This window comes from Aspergillus fischeri, genomic scaffold (assembly GCF_000149645.3).
Source record: "Aspergillus fischeri NRRL 181 1099437636264 genomic scaffold, whole genome shotgun sequence".
NCBI lineage: Eukaryota > Fungi > Ascomycota > Eurotiomycetes > Eurotiales > Aspergillaceae > Aspergillus > Aspergillus fischeri.
Genome location: NW_001509762.1, coordinates 4,870,857 through 4,897,620, shown reverse-complemented (window position 1 = coordinate 4,897,620; position 26,764 = coordinate 4,870,857). Strand labels below are relative to the sequence as shown.

At 50.4% G+C, this 26,764-nt stretch overlaps 5 protein-coding genes across 5 annotated transcripts, besides 1 other annotated feature; 2 read left to right on the top strand and 3 right to left on the bottom strand.

Annotated features, from left to right (window-relative positions):
- Nucleotides 1-1,517: 1,517 nt before the first annotated feature.
- On the bottom strand, nucleotides 1,518-11,185 carry NFIA_088720 (putative fermentation associated protein (Csf1); the record flags this gene model as incomplete). Its single annotated transcript, XM_001260812.1, has 2 exons — nucleotides 1,518-10,980; nucleotides 11,124-11,185. The coding sequence occupies 2 exons, from the start codon at nucleotides 11,183-11,185 to the stop codon at nucleotides 1,518-1,520; spliced, it is 9,525 nt and encodes a 3,174-aa protein (XP_001260813.1).
- Nucleotides 11,186-12,250: 1,065 nt separating this feature from the next.
- On the top strand, nucleotides 12,251-13,857 carry NFIA_088710 (OSTA/TMEM184 family protein; the record flags this gene model as incomplete). Its single annotated transcript, XM_001260811.1, has 3 exons — nucleotides 12,251-13,195; nucleotides 13,252-13,616; nucleotides 13,677-13,857. 3 exons carry the CDS (start codon nucleotides 12,251-12,253, stop codon nucleotides 13,855-13,857), a joined length of 1,491 nt encoding a protein of 496 aa, XP_001260812.1.
- A 1,208-nt stretch (nucleotides 13,858-15,065) lies between these two features.
- NFIA_088700 (uncharacterized protein) lies at nucleotides 15,066-16,334 on the top strand (the record flags this gene model as incomplete). The annotated part of the gene is made up of 1 exon (XM_001260810.1): nucleotides 15,066-16,334. One exon carries the CDS (start codon nucleotides 15,066-15,068, stop codon nucleotides 16,332-16,334), a length of 1,269 nt encoding a protein of 422 aa, XP_001260811.1.
- A 954-nt stretch (nucleotides 16,335-17,288) lies between these two features.
- Nucleotides 17,289-20,610, bottom strand: NFIA_088690 (KH domain protein; the record flags this gene model as incomplete). Its single annotated transcript, XM_001260809.1, has 6 exons — nucleotides 17,289-18,344; nucleotides 18,405-18,769; nucleotides 18,828-19,152; nucleotides 19,211-19,672; nucleotides 19,725-20,006; nucleotides 20,083-20,610. The coding sequence occupies 6 exons, from the start codon at nucleotides 20,608-20,610 to the stop codon at nucleotides 17,289-17,291; spliced, it is 3,018 nt and encodes a 1,005-aa protein (XP_001260810.1).
- A 2,964-nt stretch (nucleotides 20,611-23,574) lies between these two features.
- Nucleotides 23,575-23,605: a microsatellite.
- A 212-nt stretch (nucleotides 23,606-23,817) lies between these two features.
- On the bottom strand, nucleotides 23,818-26,346 carry NFIA_088680 (uncharacterized protein; the record flags this gene model as incomplete). Its single annotated transcript, XM_001260808.1, has 1 exon — nucleotides 23,818-26,346. One exon carries the CDS (start codon nucleotides 26,344-26,346, stop codon nucleotides 23,818-23,820), a length of 2,529 nt encoding a protein of 842 aa, XP_001260809.1.
- Between the last annotated feature and the right edge of the window lie 418 nt (nucleotides 26,347-26,764).

Below are 26,764 nucleotides of genomic sequence, written 5' to 3'. Positions count from 1 at the left end.
ATAGTGAAGCTATAAACAGCATGTTAGCAATCTTTATTCTATCCCATCCCAAATATAGTCTTCATTATTCGAGGCCCGAGTATCGTCCAGGGGAGAGTGAAGACTTACTTAACCATTTTGACGGTTTTTTCTTTTTAAGCCGTAGAGGCGGGGTTGTGAGATAAGGTAAAAAGGTAGAGGGAAAGAAAAAGAAAAGTCAAAAGCAAGAACAAACGACACACAGAGGATCAGGATCGAGGACTAGCTCGACCTGACAGCAGAAATTGAATAGGACGTAAAGGACCTATGTGCGCTGCTCAAGAAGCGGGCTGAGGTGGGAAAAAGGAAGTAGAAGTGTGGTGGTGGTGGGAAGAGGGGAAAAAGAGGGAGGGAAAGCGAGGAAGGACGGCGGGTGGGGACGCTGCAATATTATTTGTGCAAGAGAACTCTTTTTTTTTTACCCTCTGATTTTGAAATCTGGGATGTGCGTTTTTTTTCCCGTACTGTTGCCCTGCCATTATTATTACTATTGCCCCTCAGATTTTTCCTGTCGTCTTACAGCCTACAAAGCCCTGGAGGTTGATACCTTAGGTACCTATGTGCCCCTCATCACTGCCTTGTACTATGTAGTATTATCAGAGCTTAGCGATCATCAACCCAGCCATGGATAATGGCAAATTCGTACTCATTTAATGACCTGTTACCAGAGCTAGAGGAATTGACCAGTTGACTCGCAGTATATTCCCTCCCTTATGGATGACCTATGAACTGAGTTGCCAGAGTTGGCAGAGCTCTTCCACCGTGGTTCTTCCCTTCCGTTTGAGTCACATTGTGACTCGTCTAGCTACCAGCTATAGGTTTAAAGCTTCATCAGAGCTAGCTACCATATTTGATGCTTGCTTCTATAAACTCTGTCCTCTCGTAGAGGGCATTGAAGGGTGGCGTTGGGCTCAAGACACTGATATCACGATTATTTCAGTGAGTGTATCAGAGTTACCTTACCACACCTCATCAGCCCACTTTGTTCTGTCAATTCCTGTTACCGAGTCGTTTCGAAGTCCAAGCTAAAGATAACCCCGCTTACTGAAAAGAGTTAGCTCCATTGAGGTCGGAAAGAAAAGCATGAAAATTTTTCAGGAAAGAGACTCTCAGCAACCAATCAGAGCTTGTGAGCAAGGACTTTCTCCACCTCACCGCTTAATTTATCAGACGCGGAGTTAGGAATTAACGAGTCTCGTAGCTTGGATAATTACCTGCCTTACATAGGTAGCTTCCCACATACAGTTCATCTCAAGGGTAGCAGCTTCATGCAGGTCGATGTACTCATTATTGATAAGTTGACTTAAACTATGTACAGTATTAGACATTATGCACAATGCAGGCAGACTATCAAGGACTCGAAATTAATCTCGAGGACTCCCAGAAGAGCATGTAAAATGACCGACTCTGAACCGCCTGAGATGATGTATGATCTGTGGTTGTCAAACACCAGTCCACGTGGTATACAGAGACCAACGGCCATGTAGAGGGAACAATGCTCATGATGATCCCAAAATCTTCGCGTATGCATCCTCCACTTCTTTTGCAATCTCCAACAACGTCACAATAATGATCTGATGCGTGATGTTGGGCAGCTTGTCCCGCTGGAGCCCAATCCACTCCAACGGTGGGGTGGCCTCGCCCATATCCCGTAGCTGGGGCGTTTCGATCACTGGTGGTTCCAAAGCCGTATATGTGTACTTGGACTGGGGTACATTGACCACCGCTGTAATCTTCTCCTCTTGCTTATCCCCATCTCTCTCCGGTCCCGGTCCTCGAGTGATGCGAACCGCCGACGGCTGCAGCGGCTTGCCGAGTCGAGACGCCAACGCACTGGAATGGCGTTCCCACATGTCCCGGATGAAACTGATGCGCGAATAGTTCCAGCCGACATCCACCTTGCCTTCGAAAGTACTGCGGAAGATGTACTCTATCTGCGGATGGCCCGGGGTCTGCCAAGTCTCCATACTAGCCACGAGCCGAGGCACCTTGAGGATCGTTCCCCCCCGAGACCCTATGGCGCGACTGACGATCTCATTGACTAGAAGATCCTCAATGTCCGTACATGTGGGACGGTTGACGGCCGAAAGAGCGACACGCAACTGCCCCAGCGTGAGCCCAAGCGCACTGTGTATCTTGCCCTCCTTCAGCGAGACGTAGAATCGTGCCTGTGCATCGTGTGCCTCCAATTTGAAAATCTGGTTATCGAAGAAAGAGCTCGGGAAAACACCGAGATTGACGTCGGTGATGCTCACGACCACCCCAGTGTTGAGAGATATAGGCGCCTTCTCAGCGTTGGTGTCTTTGGCTTTCTTGGCCAATTCCTTGGCTTGGGATTCTATTTTCTCCGTAGCCACCGATGTTCTCCTGCGCAGGTATCTCTCAACTTCGCGCAGTGATGCTTCGTACGCTGCTTGTTTGTCTTGGGCCAGCCGCTGCCAGCCTTGGATCAGCGCCAGACATTGCGACGCAGTCAAGCTAGTACAGAATACTTGCACTTTATCTCCTTCTAGAATGCTAAAGAGCCGCTGTTTAGGCGCACCATTGGCGCCTCGGACATTGTACATAAGGAAATCGAACATTGAGATATTGGCGACCAGGAACGGTTGGTAATCGAAAGAGACCTTGGCTTGTAGCTGTTGGAAAGAGATGGAGGCCTGAATGAGTGGAACAGAATGCGCATTGGGCTTCTCCTCCGGCCATTGAATGGATGTGCGAATCTTCAATGTCTGAAGCTCGACCGACCCGCTCATGCGGCCTTTACTTTCTACCTCAGTAGACTTGAAACCAATGCTGAGTGATTGTTCTCGATCAGATGTCTTCCTCGATGACAGCCACAAATCGTTGACTGCGAACTGTGCCTTTCCAAGCGTAGACCCCAGATCAAGCTGAATCTCAAGCTTCTCAATGGCAACCGCACTATTCCACGGAAATGCTGGCGCTGCTGCCACTTGTTGGTAACGCTGAACGATATAAGCCTGAGGCTCATTTGACTCCGGTTGAAATGCCCTGCCGCCATTGGTCTCGTCGTTGGAGGGAACCCAGATTTCACGGAAGAGCAGGAGGTCTTGAACTTGCTTTGCGTTAAGCATTACTTGCATCGGACTGACTCGAAGCACAGCCGAAATGCCCTTCGAACTGCTCAGATGTTTGCTATTCATGAGAGACATGACGATGGACTTCACGTCAAAGCTCGCAGTCGACTCGTTTGAGTACACATGCTTGACTGATGCCTGCAAGGAGTTGAAAGCTACCAGAACCGCCAAGAACCTTCCCTGCTCATCGGATTGCACCGTGTTGACCGTTATGTAGACGCTCTCGAAGCCTGCCGTGGCCGCTACTCTAGCGATGGGCTGGCAGCTAAGGCTAAACTCCTGTTTGCGGATCAAAATCCCGACATTCACCTTGCAACGACCAAGAATTGAGGCCGCATCTTTCGTATCAAACGGGGCCTCCTGCATTAGCTTCTGCGGCTGTAACATGGCGGCACTGGATGGTTTCCTTGGCTTGTCGTGGCCTTCCATGACCTCCTTGATGGCGGCGGTCATCTGCTTTATTACAGGAACAAGCGACGGGTATAGGACATTTGTCGAGGCATCAATCTTTAATTCCGCGTTCAATGCGGACACATCCTTGCCATTGTCCTCGAATTGGACTTTGACCGCCACCCCAGGAGCTCTGAGTGTTGCAGTGGTCGCTGCATCTCCTTGGACGTACTGTCCATACTTGGCTTCCGGCCGGCGACTTCCGGTCCAAGATGCAGTCAGCAATGTCTGTTGATCGTCGGTGGATTTGCTCTGAAGAGACAGAACAGCCCCCGCAAAGTCAACGTCTACTAGTACGGAGCGTAGACGTTTGTTTCCAAAGAGAGGACGCTGTTTGTTGCTTTGGACGTTTGGCTTTGCAACCAAGACAGAATCCGCGTCACGTATAATCTGGCTAGCAGAAGCGATTGAATCCCGTATCATACTGGCTGGGAGGATGAAGTCAGATGTTGCTCGCACGTCGAGCGACTTTCCAGCGGCCTGGAGGGCCAGCAGCATCTCCGTTTCGTTTGAAGAATATGCCACGTTGAACACCAATTCAGGCATGAGCGCGGAGTTAAGCGATCGCTTCCGCCTGTCGCCAGAAGCCGGCACCATCTGTAATTGCATGTCTTCAATTCGAAGCTTGGCGGCATTGGGTCTGCTATTGGACAGATCCACGCGCTTGATACTGAAAACCAGATCATCAGGCTTGCGCCCTGATCTATGCTGCGGCAAGGTGGACATGTTCCATCCGATCTGAATATCGTTCAAATGCAATGAATACATGTCCCTGAATAAGTCATTTGGGATTGTCTCATCGCTGATCTTGATCTCTGGGATCTCTGGGGCTTGAGCGGTTAACTCTGTATGACCACGACGGCGTAACTTCCTCAGCCGCTTGACCTCGTGAGATAAGTCGAGCGTCTTGATGCGATCCTGAAGATGGCTAGCAATATCAACAACTAGCGCGGCTGTTTCAGAAGAGAGCTCAATGTCAAACTTCTTGCTGTTCAGATGATACGCTCGCCTGGTTTCGCCATCTTCACGTGTCACGGACGTCCCCTGAAGTTTAGCTTCCACAGCAATACTGCAGAACGAACGACTTTGAGATGCTTCGCGTTTCTTCAAATCAAAGACGATATTCGAAGCGTCGATATTAAATTCCGGGAACTCCATTGGGCGCCCTTGATCTAATCCATTGTCGAGTCGCATGCGTATCATTCCCAGGTTCAAGTCCATATCAGCCGAATATTCCTTACCATTCAGGCCTGGAGCAGTAGCATGAATTTTCGTTCCTGCCATGGATAAACGAGCCTTGTAGAGGAGACCACGCTCTGAAGAAAGCACTTCTTTTTGGTGTGAAGATTTATTGATGGCCAGAACTTCTTCGAGATGCAGCTGCAAGATCTCGGCGTTCTGCTTAAGATCGGACACCAAGTGGGAAACTTCAGGTTTTGTTAAAGCACCCAGGAGACTCCGCACGGCGCTTGCCTCCAACTGAATAAGTTCAATAGTTGTATCGACATCCACCTCCATGCCGCTGGGCGGCATGTTGACCGCAACACGCCCATTGATGGGTGGTATCCCTAATTGTGACAAAACGCGGCGCTCGTCTCTTTCGTTCGAGTAGAAGGTATGGGAATTCTTCTTGAGGTCGAAATCGACCTCGATCTTGGATTCCGTCCTGGGCATGACTGACATTCGTGCCACCTTGCCGGCAATCGTGTAGGTCAACGATGGTAGAATACAGAAACTCAGCCGATAATCGTCCAAGAACATTGCGACATGAAAGTTATTGGAAGCTGATTTCTTCACCGCCGTGCTCGTGCCCGGCCAGGAGTCACCGAGATTCTTAGCAAGCCGATGAAGGTACCGGACCTCATCCGCTATCACTCGATCTGCTGTGTGCGCGAGGCTCACGGGATCTTCTTTCATATCATATCGCAGCTTCCTGCAAGATCCAGCAATCTTCCAGTCGTGAGTCAGTTCCTTCCTTTTCTCTTCCGTGATGCGCGAGGAGTACAAATACGGATCGCTGACGTTCCAAGCCATCAGCGCCTTGGAAAGACTAGATAGTTCAGCGGAGCACATCTGAGCACTGAGTAATACACTTAGGGCCTCGGGATTCTCCACTTCTTTTGATTTGCGGACGATTGAGCTCCTCAGGCCCTTGCTATACATTGCTAATTTGATGTTGATCCCGTCCAGTGTTATGAAACCGGAGTCAACCCCGAGAATGAGATGTAGCTCGTTGTTTTCCATGGGCTGATCATCGGATGCCTGAGCAGAAGATGCGGACTCTAGTTTGACCGAAGACATCGTCTTTAGCACACCATCAACAAGATCGAGAATTTCCCACCGCAGGTGGAGGCCAACAGATGAGCAATAAGTCTGCGAAACGATCACTCTCGTCGACTTCTTGTCAAGTAAAGTCTGCTGCGAGCTGATAGACAACGCAGATGACAAATCCTCAAGGACAAAGTCACTCTCTTTCGGTCCAGGGTCAATGGTGAAGCGAAAGTTTTTGACTGTAAGCGACACTGCTAGTGCTGTAGGTATATCCGACGGCTCCGGCTCTGATGTGTCCCAGATCTTTCGCATCACATAACTCTTCTGTACATGTGCCAAGTCCCAGGCGCGCCACTGGTCGAAACCTGACAATACAGTTGCCTTCGCATTATCCGGAATCGAGATATTGTCACTGGAGCATTTCAAAGTCAGGTCTCGCTGTTGATGTACTGGTAGATTATTGTAGACATTGCGAATCCGGGAAATGATTTTCCATGAATCGTGCTGCCGTAAATGAGTGGGAGCAACCCTAAGAACATGCGAAATGCGAGTGAGGAACGCAGGGTCAGGGATGTTTCCCGCCGATTGGGTAAGGGAATATATTATAAAGCGAAGTCGCTTGCTGCCAATAGAGGAGCTATGTTCAAAAGACCAGGCAACAGAATCAAACATAGTTGTTGCCCGACGAACGAGGACGGCAAGTTGCTCCACCGATTTCGTGGAGCTGATGGTATCAAAGGCACGAACCTGAAGGTTAGACCTAGTGATGGGCGCTGTCACCAGCCAAAAGTCCAAGTCACTGAGAAGACATCTGAATCCAGCTTTCTCCTGAAATGCATCCGCCCGGCCGCCCTCAACAAATCCCGTGAGACTCTGGGCTGCGGCATGAACGGTGAATTTTTTATTTATTCCGGCTAGAAGATCACCTTTCTGTCTTTCAATCCTCGTCCGGAATTCTGTTTTCAGGTTGGAAATCTCGAGGCTATACTCATCTCGAAAACTCAACTCATGATTCATAGGGGAGTCAGAAGCGTTGACCATTTTCGCAACTATGAATGGAGCCCGAATCGCAAAGCTCGTCGATTGTTTCGGTTGTTTCATTGACTTATCATGACCAACTATGTCGGATATGACGTCCTTCTGCAGCGAATCGATTATCTCAATCGGGTGACTCGGTTGCAGTTGCTCGATCAACGATGATAGCAGGAATAGGAACTCAGGTGAGCAAGCGCCTCTAATTCCCGAGGGTAACTCGCATAGGAAATTCGTCTGAGCTGCTCTTTCCTCGTCGAATGCTGAGGATAGATGATCAAATTTTGCAACGAACTCTCCATCTCGAGAAACATCCCCATCTGACATTTGTCTTGTGGGAAGCTGCGAACTATTCAAGGAGATCTTGTGAAGCGTGAATTCGGGCATTGTCCATGCACTCGAGGACTCGGAGCTGGTTGTTGTATGGAGCGCCTTCGGAAATTCCCTGGCCTCGCTGTATGTTGATATGTCTCGAGCATCGTTATCAATCCGTTGCTCGGGTTTTCGATCGCTTCCTATTTCGTGCTGATTTCGCAAAGACATCTTCTTGCGCCTCGTTCGTCCTCTCCCACTTCTAACGCTCGAATTATCTGAAGGCAAGACGAAGCTCCTTGAGCTTTGCTGACTCCTGGAATCGGAGAGACTGTCCGCTGAGGATAACGTATGGAGCTGCTTGATAATAGGCTCAGGCATGGAAGGTATGGCAATTGTTGGAGGAGCAAGTTGATTATTTGGAGTGCGGAACGAACTGAGGTCAAGATCTTCCCAATCAAACATGAGCCATGGTGTTCTTTGAGTCCTCTTGTCGTGCACGCCGATATGTTCTTGTTGTAATTTCCTATTCTCGTCGATATCTGCCCTCCGCTGTGCCATTCTCAGTTTGATCGTTGTCTGGAAAAGCGCAAGGGGAGATACACCCGCCGGCGACGAACTTCCTTTCAGGTCAATATCGCGGCAGTTAACCGCAGCGATGGAAAGATCGGGTACAAGAAGGCTCATGCGCTTTGAGAATGATGCATTTGCCCAGTCGTTGAATTTGGTTGTGATAAGCCCTGAGCTGAGTATCAACGCCTCTTGGTCTGACAACACCGCAATATGAATTGGTTGTATTTTGGCACGAAGGAAGGTGACATCATGGAGTGCAATGGGAACCAACGGCGGAAGAGCATTTTCTTCGTTATCGAAAGACTGATCGAAGCTCTGCAAGGCTGCAGCTAAGCAGCCCAAGAATTCCGCCGAACATTCACCAAGGATTTGCCCTACTTCAAAGTCCCAGTTGCAAACATAGGTCGGCTCCGAAGGAGGCAGGCCAAATAGTCGATGCCCGTGGATGAAAGTTCCATCAATGAACAGCTGAGTATCAGATATGCTGGCTGGTCCTTCAACCCTATGCACCTCCATAGCTGCTCTCAGGGGTGAAATTGAGAATTGAAGGTCCATGTAGTAGTTGGTAAACCGCAAGTCAACCTCCAAGGAGGGAGTTGTGAGCCTAACACATTTCAAGCGGTCATACATATTCTCCGGCAGAAGGGCACAAGCATCATCAACGGCAACATGGACGATAACATCGAGGTCATTCGACTTCCGATTCGAATTAATTCCATTGTGGAAATTAACTCGCTCCTCGGAATATGCCAGTTCCTGAAATTCTTCAAGGGTTTTGAAATGCATTTCGTCTCCAAAATAATTTTCCCTTATCGTCATGAAACTTTTGATCAAAAATCCATATAGATAGAGCTTAGGTGAAACACCATCGATACTGAGCAACAAGGTGTCGGTGAGATCCGGCGCTGTTGAAAGATAATAATTGTATGACCCTCCGAGGGAAAGACCGTCGAGCGTGGCAATTGATCGATCTTGCAAAAATGTGTGCAGAGTATCCCACTGCGGCGACAAAAAGTCTATTCCACCACTGTCGAGATACACGTTGAATTTGACGGCATTTTGCTCCGGCTTATATGTTGTCAAAGGAATCAAGACATCAGATGTCAGCTTCTTGCCCTTGATCACCAGCATCCGGTTGTCATCTAGATCGGAGGGATTGCTTATGATGTTGAGGTCATTGACGTTAACAAAGAGCTTGAAATCGACGAAGGACAAGTTGAGAGTGTAGGTGAACGGCACGAAAGTGAAGTATTCCTGTGGGGGCCCAGACGCCCAGTCACTCACGAGATCAGTAAGAAGGAATATGTGATCGCGCAACAAAAACAGCTCCATGTTATGACTCTTAACGTCAAACGTCCATGTACGAAGATTGTTCCAGGAAAGGGGGTTAGAGAGATCGCAGGTGACAAGCTGCCTAGGACATTGCCACAGCAATGCATGGTTGACACTGGAGGACAGTCTAGAATCACGAAGATCCAGATCCAGAAAATTGTTGAATCCCCTTGTAGTCGAGGCCACCATATCCATAGTATAGGTGACAGTGGAGTCCCCAGCGACGCGGAGGGTCAGCCAACCAAATGGACGGATGTCAGGGCCAAGGTTACTTTTATCACCTTCCGCAGGGCGCGATTGTCTTCTCTTTTGCTGCTTCTTTAGTTTCGTAGCTCCTCTGATCGCATCAGCCCGGCCTTTCCACAGCCAGTCTTTTGACGGCTCCCTTGTCGGGATGCGCAACATTGTCTCTTGGCTCATCTCCAGTCTCATTTTGAAGACTGTGTTTCTTCTTAGGTCACCAGGAGCTAATGGTTCAGAGGACTGGGAGCTGCGGTAGGTGTTCGGGAAAAACACGTTCTGCAAGCCGACACGCTCCCTATCGGCCCAAGGCCCGTAGTTGATAGTGCCCCCATCCAACTTGATGTCGATGCCCCATTCTGGTGGTGGCGCACCATTTATGTCTGAGGAAGCCGCAGAAGTTGACATCTTCCCAGGGTCTCGGTGAGACACCACGCATCCAGGAATATCCCAGTAGTAGGATATGGCCATGCTTGGGCTATCAACAAGTGTTGAAAATCTTCCATACTCAACAGAATGCCATTCTTCATGGTCGTCTTGAGTACTATCGTCCAGATACCGGGATAGACCAATCCAATGGGCATCGTTCCGAAGGCCTGTCTGGTTTCTAGGCGTGTTTATGCTTTTGTTGTGATTATGAAACGACTCAACTGAAGTTTGGAAGTAGGGAATGAGGTCACGTATACTGTGCCATGCCCGCCGTTTCTGGAACTGGTAATTGAAGATAGTGTCTCTTTTGCGCTGCCTGCCTGTTTTGTCTTCATTTTTTGAACTCAATCCATCAGCAGCAGCGAGCTGGCTCTGCTTATAATCTGGGTTGGGTCGCATTTGTATAACAGGATGGTTGATCTGAAAAGAAAAGACCTGACGGTAAAGATCGTACGGACCGGCATTGCAGGCTTCTATGAGACCAGTTCCACTGTCAAAGGTGGTGGTCAAGACTGATCTTGTGTTTTCATTTCCAATGACAATGGCGCCCTTATCGCACGCGATTTTGAGTGGCAGGAGTCGGAGCAGCCTCGACAGACTCTCCCCTATTTCTTGTGAAGATTCAGCCACATTTTGTGACCCTCTCCTTTCCGTGTCATTTTCCTGACGGGTTTCCTTCAATTGCGGCTCCGACGAATCTTTTCCTGTTCCTTGCGCTTCGGCAGAACTCGGTGGAGCTGTCGGATCATCGCCGGCAATCGGCTGGCCAAAGCCGGCAAGGATACTGTCGTATGCCGGCGTGCGATTGTATATAAACCACTCCAGGCCGTAGAACTGAATCGTAATACGACAGGGAAAGTTGTCCGCTCCTTTCAGGCCTCCTTGTTCTCCTTCGCCATTGTCCCTGCCAGCCGTGTCCGAGCTCTGAGTATCGGGGCGTTGAGGTCCGGCCGGCGTCCTTTTATTGCCCGAACTCAGCAAGGACAGATCAGTATGTCTGACTGTGCGCTTCCAATAATGCCATGTTATGAATCCTCCATGCACAAAGATTGTCTCGTTCACCCCGTGGTATCGGATACCTTTCCAGAAGATCCTACCTCCGAGTAGCGAGATCTGGAGTGCATGAATGTCGACATATGCACGGTAGTAGTGCCAGGTATAGGCGCGGATAGCGTACGACAGGAGAGTTGCGAAGAGACGATTAAAGTAGAGCAGGAAAAACAGCACCCTGTTGATCCAATTAGCAATTGGCGTCCTTTCTGGGGGGAATGTCGGGAAAGATACAAGATGCAAGATACGATGAGCTCAAGGAGGAAAAACCTTGGGTATAATTAGTCAATGTCAATATCTGATAGCCACCACATTCCTCACCAGTTAAAGCTGGGATCAGGGGTTAAAGATAGGGTTGTCAAGCTCGTGCTTGTGCTGGCCATCTCTTCCTAATCTGGTGCGCCGATGGCCGCAAACATGGCGACTCAGCAGAGCGAGCGATCTCTCCTCGAATGAAGCGGACAAATGGTGGGAAGGAGGCTCCGACACGACCTCATCGTACCAACTGGATATGTTTAATTCGAACCTCAGCAAACCATAGTGCTCAATCCTCGTCTCGTTGAGAGGTTCACCCTCGGCATTGAACTGATGAGGCTAGGCGGTGTCTTTGAGCCCTCCTGCCTACGCAATGCGGCACGGGACTTGGTCTGGATTTCTTTGGGTTATCTAGCTAGTCGGACAGCAGCTTCGTCCTTTGTTGTTTTTCGGCCACGGGTCATATTTCGAGAAATATCTTGCTCTTGATCTTATTTTTGTCGAAGAGCAGCTGCTTTTATCTTCGAAGGATCATGTTCTGATATTTTTGTTATCTCCGCGAGGTTGCAGCATGCTTTGCGGGTAGACTCAAGCAATCAACGAAACGCGCGGTCATGTACCGCGGAGTCTTCACGACAATGACTGCAGGCTCTTCTTCTGGTGGTACAGGGTCGAGGCTGGCTCGAGCTGTGGTGATAGTTGCTGGCGTCTCTGCACTGGTAGCTTCGATGCTGTCACTTTTGTGAGTAACACATATAGTATGGCTATTACCTCGAGGATCGCTAAGCTAACATCACCTGTTCTTTCCAACTAGGTCCATATGGCTCCAGACGTGCGATAAGACCCTCTGAACTCATCAGCTATGCGCTGACTTGTTTCACAGTAAAAATTACCGAAAACCGTTGCTCCAAAGATACGTTGTTCGCATACTCTTGATGTTAGTGTTTGCTCCTCAGCAGGGGACCATGAGCTCATTCGCCTAGGGTTCCAATATATGCGGTTGCTTCTTGGTCGAGCATCGTTTCACGGCGAGCGTCTCTTTGGCTAGATCCTATTCGCGACGTCTACGAGGTATTGCAGAAGCTCTGTTCCATTGCGCCTTGGTGTTGACGTCTGCTCTTTAGGCCTTCACAATCTACACATTCTTCCAGCTACTCATCAACTTTCTCGGCGGCGAGCGGGCTTTGATTATCATGACACATGGGCGTCCTCCTGTATCTCATGCGTGGCCCCTGAATCACTTCCTTCCAAAGGTCGATATCTCGGATCCGCACACATTCCTAGCTGTCAAGCGCGGGATCCTCCAGTATACATGGCTGAAGCCTATTTTGGCCATCGCCTCAATCATAATGAAAGCGACGGATACCTATCAAGAGGGCTACCTCGGCCTGGAGTCAGGTTACCTTTGGACCGGTATAGTGTACAATGTCAGCGTCACTGTTAGTCTCTACTCTCTCGCAATGTTCTGGGTCTGCTTGCACGACGACTTGCAGCCATTTCGGCCGGTTCCCAAGTTTCTCTGCGTCAAACTCATCATCTTTGCCTCCTATTGGCAGGGCTTCTTCTTGTCCATTTTGCAGTGGTTAGGAGCCCTGTCGAATGGGGTGGCAGGATACACACCCGACAACCTCGCTGCAGCAATACAGGATAGCTTGATTTGTTTTGAGATGCCCATTTTCGCCATCACCCATTGGTACGCGTTCTCCTGGCACGACTACGCGGATCCAACCATTTCCGCCGCTCGGCTGCCGGTTGTGTATGCGCTTCGAGATGCCTTTGGAGCCAAAGATCTGGTGGAAGACACAAAGATGACTCTTCGGGGTGAGAACTACGAGTACAGGCTATTTGATTCCGGCGATCATATCATCCCGCATGCTGAGTCTAAATCTCGAGTTAAACGCGTGATGGACGGAATGCGGTACGAGCGAGGCGGAAAGGCAAAGTACTGGATTCCCAAGCCAGGAGAGGTCAACAGTCGAACTCCTTTACTGGCTGATGCAGAATCGAGTAACCGGAGTCGGAGAAGCAGCGCTCTGGAGCGCTTCCGTTCAAATAGCGACATTGACGAAACCACTCTGGATCCAGACGACGAGGAATTGTTCACCAAAGCTCGCGCGTTAGAGTTTGGGGATTGGAATGTAAGTCTTGCCCACCGTGACGACGAAGAACGAAGTGGAGAGCTGACTTTTTCCAGTACCCCGTAATTACAGCCAACGTAGTTCCAAGAGATCAACGTTTGCCGAGTACTACAACCTACCAGAATGTCGAGCAAGCCGCCGAGCCAGTGAAGAGAGCCCGGAAGCACAGGAAATCCCGTACGATGAGCGGGAAAGGTGAGCAGCGGAATGACCGCAATGGCTCGAGTCACTCCCGGCGAAAAGGCAGTCACGAGTCGCCTTCCCTCAAACGCGGTTCAAGCTCCTTGACCACCCAAGGTTCCCACCGCAGCCAGTTAGTTGACCTCGTAGTCGAAAATCGAGATGCTGAGGAGGAGGAACGGGCGCAAGCTGAGAGAGCTTTTGGTTCAGCATTGGTCGAACCAGAAAACAAACACTTTCAGTAAGTTTACGATTCTTTCGAGAATTGGTTGGGAAATAGCATTAATCATTTCACATTCAGGAGGCCTTCCGGTAAACCAGTCGACGAGGAGAACCACACAGCACCGCCTGCAGAGGGTGGGAGCACCTCTAATGAAAACACAGAAGCTGTTAAAGAGCCTGAAGAATCCGAAGAAGAAGAGTCGAGAACTCCTGTTTGGTCCTATGGGGGCCTGGAAGAGGAGAACGTTTGGGGTAAATAGATGGATGATGTTAACATCACCTCATGCCAAACGGTTAATGACGGGACGACCTGCGATTTAATCATTCTGGGTGTTCAAACAAATTTCTAAGATATATTATTTTCCATTTGGCAATTGAATATATGGGATACGATTGATCGATACCTAAAGCCAGCAAAACGAGACGGCCCTTTTTGCTCACCACGAGGTAATCACGTATATTGGCCAGAAAGCCGATGATAGGAATGACGTTGGTCAAACAGAGAAAGGCTAAATGACTTCTATTATTGTCTCCTGGCGACGTGGTAGTGATAGAAACCTATTAGTTTCTGCGGCTGAGCAATAGCGGTGCCTCTTTACGCGCCGCCCACCACTAAAGCGGGAGAATCAACCACCAGTACTCCAGTCAGGCACCGTCGCTTCTAGCCCGTCGTGGGATGAACTGTCGGCGATCGAAGCCAGTCGATGTGACTTACTCTGCTGCTGCCAACAAATGAGATGCAGAACCTGTCTGAGCAATGATCAACGATCCAACACGCTACTCGAGATGGTGTCCCACAGACCACTGTGACTGGTTCTGATGACCATGTTTTGAGCCTCGTGGGAAATTATCAGTTGATCACAGCTTGCTTAGCGCAGCAGGCGTTACTTGAATCAGGTTAGATGCAGCTGCATCATGCAGGATCGCTATTCCGTTTCATCCTGAGCTGCGTGCTTGTTGTCGCTTGCCCATGCGGCCTATGTATATGATGGATGGACCTCCCCAGGCAGGGGTCTTTTCTTGTTGGTTGAGAGTGAATTGAGTCGTTGGCCTAGAGCTTCCAGCCTCTCTAAAGTTTTGGGGTGGTGAATATCAGCTGGTCTGTCTGTTACCGTTTGCTTGTGGTGATTCATTCTTTATCTTTCATGTTTAACACCTTATTTTTTTGAGACGCTTTCAGTTCTGTATCTCCAAGAAGTGATGGAGCAACAGCTTTGAAGCTCGGACGGCGATGAGGCTGGCAATTGAACAAGCAGGATCCGTGTTCACTGGTTGGATTGCGTCCTGCTTGTCCTGTCTGCGCCCTGAAGGTGATGTTCAGGGCTCACATTACCAGAAAGCAATGAAGTCAAACGGTATGTATTCCTCTCCTGACGGTATGTGTCATCAACAGACTCTAATGTCTTGCAATCCAGGCGTCGAACGAGAGATGAGGATATGTCACACTCAACCTCATCTCGTGCCTCCAATGAAGCTGGTGGTCTATGATAACCTTCCGAGCCCAGGTCCTCCGCCTCGGACCTCATCCTTTCCATCATGGATAACGGAGGGCAGAAGCATCGCCTCTCGAGCATCCAACAGGGCCAGCATGTCGTTCAAGCGGCAGTCCACCACCCCATTGAGGATCAGTGCACCGACAGACTTCAGGAGAGTTGAGTCTTTCCAATCCTTTGCCTCCAGTCCAGCGGAGTTTCAACCTCTCGTGCTGAAGATTCACACACCGGGCAACCGTCTCTCAGATCTGCCAACCTTTGACGAGTTTCTTTCACAGGAGGACCGACGACGATCTCTTGCCTGGCCTGCAAAAGCAGTTGTCTCTCCCACTGACCCTTCACGTATTTCCCGCGCTCGATCTCATCATCACTCTTCGTCATCTTTCCAATTAGCCCGCAAACCCGTAGGATCAGGGTCCCGTCGATCTTCCCTTGCCAACTTGGAGCAGCTTCTGGACAAGCAATCTCCCATCACAAGCCCTGGGATACCTCATTTCTCAGCCCGTACCTCGACCGCCACCGGCCTCAGTGAGGCCTTGTTCTCACCAACACACCCCAGGCTGGAGTCCTCGGCTGGCTACGGGTCAATGCCCCAACGCCAACGCAGCGATATCACGTCGCCCATCGCGGTGCCCCCCAAGACACCCCCCAAAACTCCCCTGCAGGACAGGCCGCTACCACCTCTTCCTACCGGCAACTCCCCATCGTCAACGGAAACATCCACAGCCAACCCCTCGTCCACCACCCTCTCCGAGAACGACGTCTCAACCCAAACCCCAAACACCACCCCATCCCGCTCCGGCCGCGTCGCGCAATGGCTCCTCCAAACAGGCAGCAAAGCCTCTCCCCCTGTCTCCTGGAAACCCCGGGCCGAAAAGAGCGGGAGCGGGAGCGCAAGCGCAAACGCCTTCCGCATCCGCTCACGCACCCTCAGCGGCTCAACGGCCGTCTCTTCCGCACCGAGCACAACAACCACCATAGGCTTAGGTCCCAGGACGCCCGCATCACGGAACACGCGAGACCTCAATCCAAATCAACTATCCGAAAAAGATCTCGAGGCCTTTCCATCCCGGGCCTTCTTCTCACACGCCCCACCAGCCCTCCCATCCACATCCATGTCCATCCCCGACGACAGACCCTACCCCACCATCTACGAAGGCCAGCAACAGCAACTCGCATACAGCGAGTTGGAGTACTACGCGAGTCCCAATCACCGCCAATCAACCATCGGCCTGGCCTTTTGATTCTTCCGCTAGTTTTCCTTTCTGTCATTCATTTCGAGTGCTTTATGCTCTATGCAATTCACACGTTATCGTGGTGTGCTCGAGGCACCTGCCAGATGCATGTGCCTTGCATGCAGGGTTCGATTCATGTCGATAGATATTTCCCGCTTTTCTCTTGTTTTGCAGCCTTTGCTCCGTGTGTGATGAGTCCCCTTGCGTAATGTGCGTGCCTGCAGCATTCGGTCTGCGGGTCGGGTTAGGCTTGCGCTCTTTGTCGTTGGTCGGGAAGTGATTGGATAATAATATACCTTACATTCGATTGTATGGATGATTGCAATCTGTCGTAGGCTACCTGTGGTATAAGAAGCAGGATGTATGGAGTATCAGAAAAGCAGTCACTTGGTATTCTGTCTACACTTCAAGGTCTTGGGATATCCGTGTGCATCAAGGTATATAAAACGATCCAACATCAGGCAGTCAAACAGAACCAGTCTCCAACTCCATGGTGGAGAAGAAAGCAGATTGAGACAGAGAAAGACCAGACATGCAAACACCTCCATACACCATCATTCCACTTGGTATCATATATTGAATGTTTGAACGAAGATTCGACCCTCCAATGTGTTTCCCATGTAAAAGACAAAATCGGCATTGCCGTCTCTCCACACACCCCGGAATAAGCACGAAACAAGAAACGCAAACATATGGCACGCAGACTAATCAGTAACAACGCAGAACGGCCGGTTTTGGGAAAGAGAAGACGCAGGAGTAGAACGTCATTCAATTCAGAACAGAGCAGCCAATGCTCTTTTCCGTCCTACTCGAGAGATCTCCTGGCGATCCCTCTTGCATGCTGTCTGTGGTATCAAATGGAAACGAAACCGAAAACAGGAAAAACAAAACCGCTGAAAACAAACTTCTCGAAACAGCAGATCAAGTGCCTTGGGGTATAGTGCTGCAAACTGATATCTTGATTTAACGCGGTGGCCCAATAGGAGCCGGGTATCCAGAAGTAGAATTGGAAGTACTAGGACGACCACTATCAAAAGATGCGCGGGGATCATGCTTGGGAGTCATGTCGCCCGGCGCGGTACCGAACGGAAATTTGGTATCAAAACGTGCTGGCCAACCGTTTGTGCTGTTGCTGTGGCTGTGGGAACTGCCAAGGACAGGTAAGTCGTCCTCCGGCAGATTCACACCCGAGTCATTCCATGGGTTGCGGTAGCCACTGTCTCGGGACTCCATAGAAACAAGAGAGGCCTTTGACGCGTTGCTAGATGCGTGTTTGAAGAACGAACCGGGAGAGGCCGAATGATTCTTACGACCAATGAAAGAAGAAAACGAGGAGATGCTGCCGGGCTTCCGAAGCCTCTCGAAAATCGATCCTCGTTCGCTCGTCTCATCGGGAAAATTGGGCCGGGTGGGGGAGTCGGTAACAATGGGCGTGGGAGCATGCTGCAATAGCTTCGAGTCGAAGAACGGGAGGGACTCTTCAAACGAGTCGGACTTGGGGCGCGGGATCGCACCCTTGACCGTGGTCGCATCAAGGCCATGGGCGACAAGCCGGGAGATCAAGAAATCGATGGCATCCTTGAGGCCACCGGCGTTATTGCGCGTGTACCCGAGCACAACACGGTCCTCGGGAGCGAAGGTCGAGGAAGCCGAACCGGTCTCCGAGATTGGCGATTCGGGGTTTGCGTCCACCGAAGTATCGACTTCGTATTGCTCTTTCAATTTGCAGCAGACATCTTCGCGGAATTCGGGAGATTTGAAGAAGTCACGCAACTCCTGAGAGCTCTGGAAAAGAAGTTCGTGACTCTCTGGCACCATTCCCAGCAAGGCATCAACAGCCTGAGGGACCTGATACTCGGGCCCAGAAATAGTTACGACATCGCTAGCGAGCTCTGTGCTAGGGAACTCGATCTTGCAATTCCACTTTTTCTCAAGCTCATCGATCTCGGTCATGCGGGCAAGCAGTTCACGGTGATACAAACGATTGATGACAACACGCTCAGAAACGTATTCGGCATCCTGGATGGCTATTAGAAAACCAACTTTTAACGGGCTACCACGACAAGATCGACCACTTACAACTTTCTCAACCATGTCCATGATTTCCTGCTTGACCAGATCGAGCGACTGGGCATTACGAGCTGGCGTCCGGCAGATGACATTGTCAACCTTGATGTCATCATCTTCCTTGCCCATACCGCCGCGGTCCATAGCGTTGGAGAATTTGACGAAGACGGAATACTTCTTCATGATGCGTTGAATGTGCTGTCCGCCGATTCCGATGATCCGCTTGTGGTACTGATCCGGCACATGGAAAGAGATCGAAGCAGGCATTTCCTGCTCAACAAGATCAAGACCGTTCTTCGTGGACTCATATTGATTGCCACAGACGTCAATGTAGAAGTTGTACTCGTTGAAGCCATCGAATATGATTTGAACGTTGCCTGAAGAAGGTCAATGAGACGTTGCAAACAGTTTGTTGGAACGGCTAAGAAGACTTACTCTGACCCATGATCTTATTGATCTTGCCGTTCTTCTTTCCACTGACAAACTCCTTGTGCTCATTTGCAAGCTCGATCTTGACGCGCATTTGGTACTGGCTTCGCTTCACAAATGGAATTTGATTGACAACCATCATTGCGGATTTCACCGCGTCGTCCGACCCATTAATGGTAAAAGTGAGATTGTCAAAGCTGACTTCGGCGCCCGAATTGGTGCAGATGTCAGACAACATTGTGCGGATGTCCGCAGCAGAAGGAGCGCGGAAGCCGCCTTGGGAAGGGTCAGGCATGATGATCCACCATGAAGCACTGTAGAATTGACCGGCCTACACAGTTGTTAGAAAGTGAATCAAATGGGGTCAGAGATTGTACGGCTCGACGCACCAGAGCCATTATTTCCCGCACAGTGCGCTCAACGTGCAGAACCTCGGTGCCCTGGATACGCACAAGGCCCCGTTGGCTGCCGAGTTGCGGGAAGAGAACATAGGAGCCGTTCATTTCCATCACCTTCCGGACCTTGTCGAGGCGGTCAAGCAGAATGTTGTCAATCTTGTTGGAATTGACGATGACATCCTTGACGTAGATCTTGACTCCCATCACCAACTCCCGCAACTTCTGTTTGGCACGAGCAATCTGTTCCTGGGTATCACCCGTAATGTACACCTCATCTTCACTGCGGCGATGGGCGCCTGGAGGGGTGTAGCCGAAAATCCGTGGGAAGGGTGGGGGGAAGTAAATTGCCGTGCCGGTAGCCGCTTCGATGAGCTTGATGTTCTTGCGCGTCCGACCGCAGACCAAAGTATGCATGGTCAACTCCAATCTCATGGCATCCACATGACGTTTCAGCTAGCGATGCATTAGTGCCCAAGGTCAAGCTGATTGGAGAGAAGAAACTCACAATTTGGTCAATCATGATCAAAACTCTGGTCTTGGCATGCTCAGCACTCTCCATGTCACCGTAGATGGAAACCCGGAACCGATGATCCAGCCCATTGTCCGAAGCGTATCCATAGGATGAAACCACCGAACTGTCCGAATCACGAAACTTGGGGCTCAGTAGGAAGATGTCGGTGCCCGTGTAGGCAGCCAAGGTATCCAGGTGTTCCAGAACACTCGATCGAACGCCCTTGGTCGATCCATCCATAATGAGATGTATGTCCACATCGACGGTCGCGCAGCGCTGAGGAGGATAGACAAGTTAGCGGATATTACAACCACCTAGATATGACGCTCTGGATCGGAAGCTAGTTTCATACCAGTAGGATGGGTGTCTCATTGAGAATTTTTGCCCGCATCTTGCGCACAGTCTCTCCGTCACCCGTGATGCAGACGTTGGTCACCAAGCCTTGAGGTCGTCTCTGCAATGAGGGAACCGACTTGGGTTCTGAAGATGTAACCGCCGCTTCAACGCGACCGTTACTGGACTCCGTAATCTGACGGCATAATCTGCGAAGAGATTCGACGTTGTTGGCGTGGACGGGTAGGTTGTAGACCGGGGTTCCTTCCGGGGTGCCTTCAGGAAAAGACCAGCGCTGAAGGGCGCCGGGACTCGCATGAATCACATCATCGATATCGGGGCCGGCGAGGGTAGAGGAGAATGGGACATTGAAAGACAGGTTGACCGTGGGATCAATTCCGGTGGGAGGAGTCATGGGAGGAGCGCCATGCGGCCGCCGAAGAGTGTGGGAGGTCATGTCAGTATGAGGTCTAGACATGCCAAAGGTAGGCGTCATCCGCTCCCAGCCATGACGGGCCTGGCCCGTAAAATTGGAGATCTTGTGCATGACACAAGAATAAATCGAATCTCTGACCCCTTGAACAAGTCGAGGGGAAAGAGAGGAGAGGGAGCAGAAGGAGGGAAATGGCGGAAGTTGATCCGGAAGGAATTTGGTGAAGAGAAAGGAGAGGAGGGATCGATCTCAAGAAGGATGAAGTCGCCGTTCTCGACAGGGATGATTGGGGGAGGGCGGCGTTCGGATGGAATGGTGTTGGTGGACAAGGGCGTTATGGAACCGGAATGGTGGGAAAAGGCAAAGCAATTCGATCAACGAGACAAGGGTATCGAAGTGGGGAGATGGAGGCAGATGAAGAGGAAAGGAAGGAAAAAGTGGAGGGAAAAAGAGAAAAAGAAAGAAAAAAAAGCCAAAAGAGGAGGAAGAATTGTCAATGAAGAGAAGATAATAGATGGGGAGAAGTGGAGGAGTAAGAGGAAGAGAAGTGAGGAAGTGAGAATGTGAGTAAGAGGGAAGAAGACGAGAGAGAAAGACAGACAGACAGACAGCTCTGGGCGCTGAAGGTATTTTCCTCGAACGGTCTGGGTTGGCTGAATTCAGGTTCCTTAGTTGGTCTAAGTACGGCGGACTGGGAACGGGTCTTGGTCTTCGATTCTCCTTGGAAGATTCTTCCTATGATAGTTCTATCTAGTAGATAGTAAATAATAGAAGGTAGATAAAGCATGAACAATTGAGCTACTCGATTCATCTGATCTCGACTCTCTTCGCAGAATGCTATCATTCTCAGCCCAGTGGCCTTGTCTTTCCTTAAGGCGGAAGATGCGGGTCAAAGGTCTGGTCCAGTGTCTAGACTACTGGCTCAGGACAAAGTACGGTTTGATCACCGACAAAGCAATTATAATCATCATGATGATCGTCGACTGTCGTTGACTCGTTGTGGTCAACATGGCTACAATAGTGATGATGATAATGTGATAATGGTTTCTGAGGGTTTGTGCTCTCAAGTTTCCTGCTTTCGAGAGGAGGCAGCCTCAGGCAGATAACCAATCTATATCCTCAGGCACCTCATAGTGGCTTCCGTTGCTCTAATCCTTGTTTTCAAGACAATCCTCTCTTCTCTCACATATGCAAGCCTTCAAAACAGCGAATACCTAAAATCCCGCAAGAAGAGATCAACGAGTCATACTGATCTGGGAGAAAGGTGTGGCTGTACGATTATGGGCTGTCATCTCTTGCTCTTCTCGCATTCGTCTTTCCTGCACGGCCCACACGCTATTCCCTTTCGCGGGTTTCAAGCGAAAATGGCAGTCACCTGTATTTCTTAGCAACAGCTGAGGTCGACAGCTCAACTGACGGAGTCTGCACTCCGCACAGCATGCTTGCTGTGTTATGACCACATCCTCTCAACCACATGTGAGGATACGACCGATCAATGAGAGTATTCATGTCATAAAACTTGGTCCGATTACCGAGGAACTCATGTCAGTGCACGCGAGTTACTAACTACCTCGCCCGGTTGTTCCGGCCCTCGAGCCGACCGAATTGAATTTGCTCGGGAATTGAAGGAGTCCCTTGTTCATAGTGAGCTGTTTGTGTTTACCTGGCCGATTTTATACAGTACTAAGGTACTATTGTTGACTTAACAGCTTGTAATACATGATTTGCCACTCGAACATGCCACAATGGGTGATCCTCAAGGGACGGCATGGAAGTGGGACTTGATCCCTCTCCTGCAGCGAATTTGATTTCAACACACTACGATTTCGTTCTGTCAGAAGACGTTTTGATATCTGTTTCACAATCACCTCTCTAGGTAGTTGTTCAAGTCCGGTATACGAGGTCTTGCGTCACCAGTTCCCATCTATCTCATCATGATTACTGTCGATGCAAGTACTTGGTTGCTCCACCCGGAACTTGAAGGGGAGCGCAAATCAGGACATCAGCAGTACAGTGCATGAGATACCTCTCTACCCCATACTTCCAAGAGGAGCAGCGAAGATTCGGGAATTTACGACCTTGTTTCCTGTTCCCCATACATGACCATCTGTCTACACTTTTTCCTGATCAAGTAGCACCATGGATCTACCTGAAGAATGCCAATCATATCAATGAAATTCGACCATTCCAACTCAATCGAAGCCAAGGGACCTGTAGCGCGCAATTGGAGGATGCCTCCGTGGTATCCCCAGCCCAGCAGGAAAGGTATGTCTCTCAAAGGTATGCCTGGGCACCATCAAAGCAACCATCGCTCTTCACCAAGACGGCCATTCGTACTTTAAACCAGTGTCAACGACAAAGATCCATGCGTCTTGAGAATCATTTAGAGTATCTCTGTAAGAAAAAGTAGCAAATCCAAGTCCTCATCGACCTAAAATCAACGACGTCATCGTTGCTAGTGCTAGTTGTGGGTCTGTCTCACAGAGTAGACTACTAGGTCTGTACTCTGTACATCATAAAAAGTATCTACCGTAGGTAGGTAACTCTAACTCTGCCCTTTAAGCCCAAGGAACCAACAAATGGGCATATGCGCATCAACCAACTGGAATCAATCCCGCAAATTATTCCCCGGATGATGCCTCTGCAATCCCCTGGTAGCCTGCGCCGTGCATATACATCCGTCTTTGTACCGCGCAACTCTGCCATTAGCGACTATCTACCAGGTATATAGCCCACAAAATACCTTAACCATATCCGTAGTTAGGCTTCCTAGCCCAGTGGAAACACTCCTATGAGTCCTGAGCATGGGATGCGCACAGCCCAACACACGCCATGATTAACGCATGAAGACAAAATTTTGCCTGTTGATTCTCACCGATACGGAGACCGCTAAGCGTCTGGACTTAGAGTCCTCCAGCGATGCTGCAGCTGCAGTCTTCCACTGTGAAAGTGGCTACCTTTGCATGCAAGACGCAGCATGGATGTACGCTGTGTGCTTGAATCATGCACAGGTACATATGTGGCCGGAGCTACACTACCTAGCTTAGGGATTCTTCCCATAAACTGCAGAATATTTAACCACTACCACTACCACTGCCACTACCACTACTCCAAATCCTTGCAGATGATGAGCCTCCGTGTTTTGGAAAATACCGTGTCATTCCTTCTCATACTGTAGTGGTATTTCTGATGCCAGTGATGGTTTAGTGGACTGATCTTCGAATACCCTTTCATGTTCTAGAGACAGTGTACATTAGGCGTTAGATAACTTGTGATGGTACTCCATACATGCAAATTAATCACCGGTATGATTCGGCTTCCTCAATAACGCTGGGAAACCTGATGAACTGCCTCTCTCCCATCGAGGACAACCCGCTCCGGCTCCCCTTCATAGTATCTTTCCTCTCTCGCCAGAGGGCGTGGCGCAACATAAACAGGTCGCTCGATATATTCTCTTGGCCGTCGAGCATCATCGTCTACATAAACACTTACATCTCGTTCGGCTGGGCGGACGCTTGCAATCCGCGGGATCATCTCCCGAGGCTCCTCATATCGAGTAGCAGGGGGCCGCACACTTGGCATCCTGATGATCCTCTCACGCGGGATTTCCGCCTCTTCAACGTAGGTCGCACGAGTCGCAGGATACCCGCCAACTTGGACGCTACTGCTGCGTGGGTAAGGCTCTCTGTCATCAACCAGTGGCGTGACGTAACTGCGTCTTTCGCTCGGGGCGGGTCGAGGGTATTCCGTCACCCGTCGATAAGCTGCTGGCGGAGGTGGCATTTCCTGCACGTATCTCCGGCCACCATATGGATCCTCAACAACGGAGACTGCTCGAACGCTACCACCAGGACGTATAGGTGTTGCGCCGTCATCGTAGACCTCGCCTCGCGGGATTCGACCTAGGGGTGGAGGCATTGCCTGCATTCTTGGCGGCGGAGTCCTCTCACGATAGTGGTTTCCATGCTCGTCTATCAAGATCCGCCGTGGAGGCGCCGTCGCACTTCCTTCGATCCAGGCCTCTTGGTAGCGCGGCGATGTCGGCGACTCAACCGCCGGGGCGTAGTGTCTGGCATAAGTTTGGGGCGGGTCGTCATAGTACCTGACTCTTTCTTGCGGAGGACGCTCCACAATAGCGTAGGATGCAGCGCGCAGGGACCGAGAGCTGGGTCGCTCAATGTACTCCCGAGCATACTCGGGTTGCCGAGCCTGGTGCAAGCTTGCGACCCTCCGTAGATCTTGGTCATCACGTACCGGGCGCCGAACACTAAGCCTCGAAACCGTTCTTGGGTATGCGGCTTCAACGTGAGCTTCATGATAAGGGTCGAGCTCATATGCAGGCTCCCGCACCGGCTCGATTCTCTCGTACACTGGTGTATAGGGAGGACGAGGCGAGGCAATGTCAATATAGATTGGCCTTTCTTGAGGATGGATTGTGGGTGCCGTGTCAGTAAAGGGCGGCGGCGAGACAGGCTCTTCCTTGATATATGCCTCGGTACTGCCACCTGCTTGCGGTCTGTAAGAGACTGGGCCGGGTCGGCTTCTGTCTTCCTGTAGTCTCCTACGTTTCCTCGGCATCAACTGCTGGGGCGGAATTTCAGGACTGGGAGCCCGAAGATCCTGTCTCGCATGCTGCATCCGGTTAGAGCTGTAGTCTACTGGTAGGACTTTGGGGTGATGGATGGTGGGAACCTTAGCTATGGCGAGAGGAGAAACTCTTGACGGCTGCGGTGCCGCAGGAGATGTGATATGATTGCGCACAACCCTCACGTTATCCCTAGGTGATACTGTTTTGCGACGATTTTGATGGGGACGAGGAGGCTCCTGGGCTTGTCCACTGCGCTTGTCCGTATGTGGTTGTCTCTGCTCGATCGGCTGTGGAAGGTCTGTGCTTTCCATAGGTGGTATATCTGGAGCCGGAGGCGAATACTCGGGCTCTTCGAAAGCATCCGCCTGCTGTTGAATGGCCTGCAAGTTGTTGTTCGTGGGATCTACCTGAACCTGCTGGGACTGCCTTTGACGGTCTGCAACGGGGTAAGTATCTTGCATTTCCTGATCCGACGCAGGTCTGTTGAGGGCTTCAAGCCGTTGCAACTCATCTGAGTAATTCTCTACTGGAGCTTCAGTAGCAACTTCCTCTGAATTAGAAAGCGGCGCCGAAGACGGCTTCTGCTGAATCGGAGAGTCAGGGGCTCTACTGGAGTCGAACGATTCATCATACGAGTCACTGGGGGCTTCCATGCCATTGGGCCCAGGAACATCGATGGATGGTGAAGGCGGAACCAGCTCAAAGGCCTTGTTCAAAACTTCCGAGACATCAAAGTCTGGCTTCGCGTCCTGCATGGCGGCCCGCTGCCGGGACTCTTGCTTCTTCTGTTCCAGCTGCTCTCGTAACGCCCTTTCCACTCTTTGTCGTTGCAACTGCAATTCCGCTCTAACTAGATCATCGGATTTGGTCAAGAAGATGGGATCAATCTCCGACGTAGGTTTGGGAACAATACGCGTAGACTGAGGCGCGCTGGTCACACCAGATGACGCATTGTTTTTGAGGGTCTGCGCACTCGCGACTCCTGCAGCTGCTGGCTTGGACTGAGATGGATTACCCTGGAAAGGAATCTGACCGCCAGCAGTCTTTACCTGAGCTTGTCTTGTTGGGGTAGGGGGATTAGGGGCATTGCGAGACGCGGTCTTGCGCACAAATTGCTGGGGAACTTTCAACCTAGGGTGAGCACCAGTAAAGATGTCGTCGCTAATTTTCAAGATCTTCTCATATTCCTTCACCTGCTCACTTTCCGGTAAGCTGGCTGATATAGCTGCAGCTTGAAGTTGAGCTGTCCCGGGAGTTGCCATAACGCTGAAGCTCCACGGGCGGGAGGTTCGGCTTATGGGAGTAATTTATATCGGTACTTGGAGTACCTGTAAATCCAAAGCCCTTCTAACCCTAGTTCACCTGTGATGAGTTGATCACTCTATCGACAGGAAACATGGAAGGTTGAGGGCAGGAAAGTCGGGTGTATTTTTTCGCCTTTGACGTGGTCAAGGGAGAATGAAAAAAAAAGTAGCAGAATGCAAGCTTTCGAGTCCGAACGAGTTACTGTAAGCTACGCTAGGCTCAGTCTGCGAGTCCGTGACCTTTGGCGGTCAACGCTAAGCTCTGTACGGAATTGCAATGCGGGCGGTTATTCCCGCGGATCCAAGGCGTCTGGGTTCATGAAGATGTGAATCATAGTGGGGGGTGACTCTACTTCCTTTCTCCTTTATCTATGAC